The sequence below is a fragment of the Eurypyga helias genome, unplaced genomic scaffold (genome assembly GCF_000690775.1).
Source record: "Eurypyga helias isolate BGI_N326 unplaced genomic scaffold, ASM69077v1 scaffold22939, whole genome shotgun sequence".
Taxonomy (NCBI): domain Eukaryota; kingdom Metazoa; phylum Chordata; class Aves; order Eurypygiformes; family Eurypygidae; genus Eurypyga; species Eurypyga helias.
This window is the reverse complement of record NW_010273017.1, coordinates 29,525-36,939: the sequence shown is the minus strand read 5'-3', so window position 1 is coordinate 36,939 and position 7,415 is coordinate 29,525. Positions and strand designations below refer to the sequence as shown.

Here is a 7,415-nt window from a genome sequence, read left to right as displayed (position 1 = left end):
GAATGAACCCCAGTAATACTCCTCCTTAAAATTTGTCCAGGATCAAATGTTTAATCCTCAGGAATAATCAATTGCTGGTTAAGGGACGGTATTCTTTTCCTTATGTTGCAGTATTTAATCGCCAGTGATGCGTTCAGAAATGTGTACAGATACCATCTGCCTCTGAGGGCAGGAAGCTCGCCTTTTGTCCTGCACTTGGGACATTGGTATTGGGTTTGTCAGTATTTATACTAGTACAAAACAGGCACAAGATGCTGTACAGGCATAAATAATTAAGGAATTGCTGTAGGAAGGGGAGGACAGACTATGTAGGAACCACCAGCAAATGAGGTGGGACTATTGCAGGGTTACAGAGAACCTTTTCTGTACGGGACAGAACGATGGGGTATAGGAAAGACAAGGGAAGAAGTAGGTACAGTTTGAAAAAAAGACAGAAGTCCCTGCTTTATCCCATCTCTCATACTCAAATGCCTGGTATTCAGAAGAAAAAGGTGACGCTTAACTTTTGGACTCATCTCTTTCTAAGGAAAGGAAAGAAAGCTATTGCAACCTGAGGACCACTGCCCTGAGCACCTGCAAACAGGTGAGGAAGACAAAGTAGAGTCCAAGAACCCAGCCTGCTGGAAGATGACAGGGCTGGAGTGGGAAGGAGGAAGAAGAAACCACTGACAATTGCTTGTGTGGCAGTACAGGCAGCTGCAGTTTAAAGCTTTTTTCCCATGTCATTAGGGTAGCCCTGGATTTTCCCAGACTCATATTTCAGGTCGGGTAGTTTCACTTGGCTTGGGCCCACTTCTCTGCTCCTTCACAGTAATAAGCAGAGTTGCTTTGATGTAAATATTTGGATTAGTCCTATAGCCAGATAGAGAGACCAGCTTCCGGCTGCCCCCAGCAGTCACTTTATTCTCCTCGAGAGAGGGAATGGAGGGATTGTCCTGTAATTTTGGGCTTCGGTCAGCTGTCCCAGGGTGCACTTCTGCCAGGGCACCTGTTTGAGATGCCTTCATGCTTTTCTCCACCCACTTGCTTTGTTGAAAATACTCTTCCTCACATTGCTGTGGTATTCTCCTGAAAACTAGCTGTGAGATGCCAGGTTTTCAGATTGTGTTCTTTCAACCTTTATTGCTGTATTTTTAGCTTCATCCTGCTCCTGTTGAAGTAACAAGCTCAAAATCCAGCATGCTGTGTTTTAGATGAAGGCAGTTTGATGGGGCCTAAGTGTTTCCAAGTATTAAATGTACAGCGATGATTGTTCCTCAGTGCAATTTACTGCACCTTGGGCTTGTTGGCTTTGGAGGACAGTTAGTAAAGGAATGCAAAGGAGGGAACCATACAATTGTCATATGGAGAGAATTAGCTATGACAGAAATGCTTTTCTTGCATTTCTTTATGGTGAACAGGTGCTTTTAGTACACTCTGGATGTATTTTTAATATTCATAGAATCACATACTGGTTTGGGTTGGAAGGGACCTTAAAGACCATCTAGTTCCAACGCCCCTGCCATGGGCAGGGACACCTTCCACTAGACCAGGTTGCTCAAAGCCTCATCCAGCCTGGCCTTGAAGACATCCAGGGATGGGGCATCCCCAGCTTCTCTGGGCAACCTGTTCCAGTGCCTCACCACCCTCTCCGTGAAGAACTTCTTCCTGATATTCAATCTAAACCTCCCCACTTTCAATTTAAACCCATTCCCCCTTGTCCTGTCACTACAGGCCCTTGTAAAAAGTCCCCCCCAACTTCCTTGTTGGCCCCTTCAGGTACTGGAAGGTGCTATAAGGTCTCCCCGGAGCCTTCTCTTCTCCAGGCTGAACAAGCCTGTATTGTATCACTCTAGCTCATCTCCAGCTGTGCTAGTTGTGCTGAGTACAGATGAAGTTACAGAGAAAGGTTTTCAGGGTCTCGCAAGGCTGTGGAAAAGTACTGTCAGCAGAGTGAGATGACGTGTTGTTCAAGATGCAGGTGGCAGCTCTGTCCTTCCAGACTTCCTGGCTGGGCAAGGCTGAGCTACATCTCTTGGGTCAAGTTATCACAGAGAATCGCAATAGGCTGCATGCCACTGATGCAATGATTCATCTAGAAACTGACTCCTGATCCGAGTGCCCAGACTGTGTTGGTACTATCCAAAGGGCATTTGTGTTCACTGGATTGATTCAGTATGGACTGTAATTTCATTATAAAGAGTCAAAGGGACAGCAAAGGAAATGGAGAATCCTAGGAAAAAACCATTGGTAGTGCATGCTGCTTTCTGGGCAGAGGGTACTTCTGAGTTTGTTGGAAGGGAGCACTGGAAAGTGCAAAGGCAGATTGCAACTAAAAATGAAATTTGACCTTTGCTATATTTTCATTAGCTTTTCTTCTGTGTCAGGAAAAATCTTCCAGTCAGCTTATACTGTTGCAGCAGAAAGCATTCATTCCTTTAAAAACTGCTATTAAACTATGGCCTTCTAAGTAAATTCCCTAAACTGATCATGGTAAGTAGAGGAAGCATCTTCTTTGGTCTGCCTAAGCCAGTTTGTAGCCTCGTGCTTCTCCCTTGGCCTCTTAGTGCCTGACCATGTCAGAGCTCTGCCTTGAAGTGGTCTACACTGTAAGTTTTAGAGTTGGATCACCCTCATCTTCAAGTCCTGCCTTGGTGGCACTGAAAGCTGTCTTTGCTTTGCAGTACAGCCTGCAGAGGCACACATTTTGTGATTACTAAATCCAAACAGCTTCACACCTGTACCTGACTGATTCATTTTCAGTCTAAGCAGAATCCACTAGTCCGATGATTTTATTTGTATTTGTTATGAAAAGAAAGCTCCTCCTGCTGATTTTCTTGGCTATAGAGATGATCCCTGCCCATGGCAGGGGGGTTGGAACTAGATGATCTTTAAGGTCCCTTCCAACCCAAACCGTTCTGTGATTCTATGATCAACATAGGGAAGTCATTGAATCTGGCGGTTAATGCTGTGACCTTTGGGCTGTGAGCAAGGAGAATGACAAAGGTGCATTAGTTAGCACAGTGTCACAGCAGAGCCCTCCTCTTAATGTCCCAGTGTCATTAGATCCAAACAGGACTGTAGAAGGACCTCTCAGTACTCTGCATTGTTACGGTACAGACTTTTCCTCAACTCTCAAAGACTGGCAACCTCAGGCAGCATAGGTGTGGGAGGCCGAGGCCACCAAGAAAGCTGAGCACAGCCAGTCACTGAGCTGGCTATAACCCGGTGCAGGCAAGAATGGCCCTTCAGGCTTCTTTTACCTTCTGCGGGTAAGCAAATGATTTAATGTTAAGCATTAATTGAGGGGGGTTTTATTTCCCCTCTATATACCTAAGCCACACTCATCTATACTCTGAACAGAAACACTGGATGGATTGTGCAGTCGTTACTTGGGGAAACTTTCAGGGCTGCCACTTGGCTTTTGCCCAAATTGAGTATAAGGTGTGCATCCATGGCATGGTACGGCAGTCGCTAGCTGGGTAGAATTACAGGGGCCTTCTCGACGCCCCCGTGCCAAGGCTCACAGCTGCCCTGTGTGGCAGCCGCCCTTCTGACGGTAGGGCACAAGACCAGTCCTCGTGCCCTCTCTGCCCCCGCAGCAGCAGAGGCCAATCATTTCGGGAGGTGGTGGAGGAAGACCTGACCTCTGGGTAGCACCGACTGCAAAGAGAAGTCTGTAGGGCCAGATACATGAGAGCAAGGGGTAGCTGTGGAGCTGGGATGCTGGACACCTCTCAGCACCTCAGTAATGAACTGCTTGAGCCCTGGGAAAAGGTCAAGTCAGAGCCAGGGGAAGTGGAGTGAGCCCACATCCCAGCAGCCCACACGTGGGAGGGGGAGCTGACCATGTTAGGCTCAGTGGGCACCTCAGCTCAAAACTGGGGATTGGGAGAGTGTCATCCACGTGGCTGAGTTGCTGTGGGGTCCTTGTAAATCCCACGTGCAAAAGCGGACTCATAGCCTTTCCCTATGTCAGCACAGTACTGGCTACAGCGAAGCAGCACTGTTCATCCAAGGAATGGCACCGTCATCACTGCTTGGTTATAGCGTTGGTAACGGGCAAACACGTAGTCTTTAGATCAATTCTGTGATTGGCCAAATAATACTTGGAGCTTCTGGAAAAACTTGCACTCAACAATCCCATGTGGATTCATATCATCACAAATAATGCTCATTTAAGGCCAGCATTAATCTTTCACATATATTCTCATACATTGATCTCATGTGGTAGGGGAGCTTGGAGACAAATTGGTTAGGTGGCATGACTAAGGTGACTCAGAAAGCCAGAGTCAGGAACAGGTTGCCAGTTCTCTGTTTTAAATGAGATCTTGGCAAATACAAAGTGATTAGTGGGGGTATGTGGAGTATACAATATGATACAGAAATCAGGGAAAGGATCTAGAGTGAAGCCAGTGTTAGGATATTCCCTCGGGACCTGGAGTACTGTGTCCAGCTGTGGAGCCTTCAACATCAGAAGGATATTGACCAGTTGGAGTGAGTCCAGAGGAGGCCACGAAGATGCTCAGAGGGCTGGAGCACCTCTGCTATGGGGACAGGCTGAGAGAGTTGGGCTTGTTCAGCCTGGAGAAGAGACGGCTCCGGGGAGACCTTATAGCCCCTTCCAGTACCTGAAGGGGCTACAAGGAAGCTGGGGGGGACTTTTTACAAGGGCCTGTAGTGACAGGACAAGGGGTAACGGGTTTAAATTGAAAGTGGGGAGGTTTAGATTAGATATCAGGAAGAAGTTCTTCACAGAGAGGGTGGTGAGGCACTGGGACAGGTTGCCCAGAGAAGCGGTGGATGCCCCATCCCTGGAAGTGTTCAAGGCCAGGCTGGATGAGGCTTTGAGCAACCTGGTCTAGTGGAAGGTGTCCCTGCCCATGGCAGGGGGGTTGGAACTAGATGGGCTTTGAGGTCCCTTCCAGTCCAAACCGTCCTGTTTCAGTGATGAAGGAATGACAGAGCACATACAACAGGGCACAACATGGGGGCAGCCATGTTGCTCCCCCCGTGTTGCTCACACCATTGTTGTGACAGCGGCACATGGCCTTCCTCTGCATCTGTAACAGCTACCCACAAGAGTTCCTGGGCTTTTGCTATTTAGTTATGTCCCTGTGGCTATATTTATCTATCACCACTAACTTTGCCATTGCAGCACAGATTTTGGTGTTGGAGAAGTATGGCAGTAGAAGAGGTGGCTGAGAGAGAGGCAGTTGGCAAAGCTCCTCAGAACCATGTCCTTGCTGCCAGATACGGAACCATGGGGGCCCAGGCAGCATCCCAGGGGTTGCCTTGCTGGAGGGCAGCAGCCGCCCAACAGGAATGACAGGGAAAGTGGATAACTCCTCTTGCAGTAGGATGTGGACTAAAATGGGACTTGAGGAATTAGTTTTCTTTCCAGTGGGAAAGAAGAAGAAGTTTGGCTGGGGAATGCCCAGAAGATAGGAAAAATAAGTGGGATTAGAAGGCAGGAATCAGTCCACGTAAGTGATTACCACATCCACACTTGTGTAAGTGGATATGCTAAACAACCTCTGCAAGTCAGCTAAGCAGTGTTGGGAACAAACAACTGAATGAAAGTATGTTAAAGAGCATAACCTGTCCTTTTATTTTCACAGATTAGGAAAACAGGAGTAAAGTTTTAAGTGAAATAAGGTAGCATTAACAAAACTAAGCCACAGGAAACCCAGTAACTTTGAGAATTTTTCTTTGGTAGCTTCTGTTAAGAAAATCCCTAGAAAACCATGCAAGAAGAAAATTAAATTCCCTATTTCTTTTTCTACGTATGTCATTCCATCTCTTTATTTGTTCCATTTTGGTTTATAGTATTTTGTCATCATATACACACTTTTTAAGCTTTTACAGCCCTGGCTACTTATCTTCCAGGAGAGGTCTAAGGAAATACACTTCCAGCATATTTGCCGGACCCCCTTCCCTCCCTTTCTGCAATAATGTGAGCTCAGGGTGAATACTTCAATCTACAGAAAGTAAAAGGCTCTCAGCAACCATATTACTTACACGTGGTCTTTTCCATTCGAACTTGATGGGGATTTTCTGGCTATAGAAGAGGGAGGAGTCATTCGGTGGGAAATCAGGATCTTCATATAGGATGTTCTTCTCCAGACACTTCTTGTGAAGCTCTTCATAGGTCTTCTCCTTTACTCTGATAATGGGCTGGTTGCGACTTATAATGGCAGAATAAATCCCCCCTGTGCCCCCACCCGCACCTTCGGTTGTAGTGCTGATAGCGGGGCTGGGAACTGACCCAGCAGCTGTCTGCTGAGCCACCGCTGCATTTACGGCGGACGGCATGGGAATCGGGCTTAAAGCAAATGGTGAAAGAAAGCAAGATCTTGCAGGCTGGAAGGAAATTCGACAAAAGAGGAAGCTGCTGTGTAAACCGCTTTTTCTATCCGTTGAAAGTCTCCTGGTCAAATCTGCGAGCAACAGAATTCCATGTGGTTGAGCACGCTGTGCATCCTTTCAAAGGGCAGTATCTTGTCATAAGAAATAGGAATGTGTTCCTTGATGTGGCGGAAGACAATCTGTTGGCTAACTCCCGTGCCCGAGTTGTAGTGTCTACAGCATGCGTCTGCCTGCCCTGTGCGTGTGAGCGCCCAGAAGAGACAAGCTTTCACCCGTGAAATCTAAAAATAACCACAGGCAAAGAGGGAGAGGGGGAAAGTGCGAGGGAGGGGGTTAGCGAGACGGTGTCACTCTTCTGCGCAGCTCATGCCGAGGTCAGGCATGTTCCTGGGACAGGCTCTGTATGCAGGCAGCTCGTCTTTTCCTTAAGCAGAGAGAAGAGTGAAACTGGAAGCCAAGCTCCCACTTGTTCGGGAACGTACTGAGGAAGTACTGCCAGCTAATAACGTAGTTCTGACACTCCTGAAGTCAGTAAGATTCACCCCGTGATAGCTACCTTCCTTGTAAAAGGCACCTTTTCATATAGGGGCAGAAGAGTTTATAAGGGGCGCAGCCGTTCGGAGTGTGCTGGGATATACCAGTCTCAGAGGAGTTGTCGCACTTGTCACACAGCAGTGGGATAGGGGACAGACTCAGTCTCTGTGAGAGAAAATCTAAACATGTTGCTCTTCTCTATAACCCAGTTCTTTAAAAGTTGACATTGTTTATGTGCTAAGAAAAGCCCTTTAACACCTTGAATTTTTTTTTTTTTTTTTTGACTGTGAAGTCTTAAATCACACGATGACATCGGTGTTATTTTTGCATAATGACACTAGACTCTGGCTCACGTACACACTGCTGACCTTCCGCCCTAGTACTGTGGTGTTTTCCAAAGCACCGATTCTTTCTTCTTTCTCAGCCGTTTGCTTGGTTTGCACATTTCAAACCAACGGTACAATGGGCAAGCACTACAGCTCATTAAAAAAACTCCACTCGGGGAACTTCTAAAGAAGGTAATATAGTTGGCA

At 47.0% G+C, this 7,415-nt stretch overlaps 1 protein-coding gene across 1 annotated transcript in view; it reads right to left on the bottom strand.

Annotated features, from left to right (window-relative positions):
- Nucleotides 1–6,583, bottom strand: part of CAPN3 (calpain 3, (p94)) — a gene marked incomplete at its 3' end in the record, with an annotated part of 27,851 nt that extends 21,268 nt beyond the window's left edge. Inside the window, exon 1 of the mRNA XM_010159339.1 lies at nucleotides 6,001–6,583. Coding sequence (XP_010157641.1) covers nucleotides 6,001–6,294 — 294 coding nt within the window. The remainder of the gene's footprint in view (nucleotides 1–6,000) is intronic.
- Between the last annotated feature and the right edge of the window lie 832 nt (nucleotides 6,584–7,415).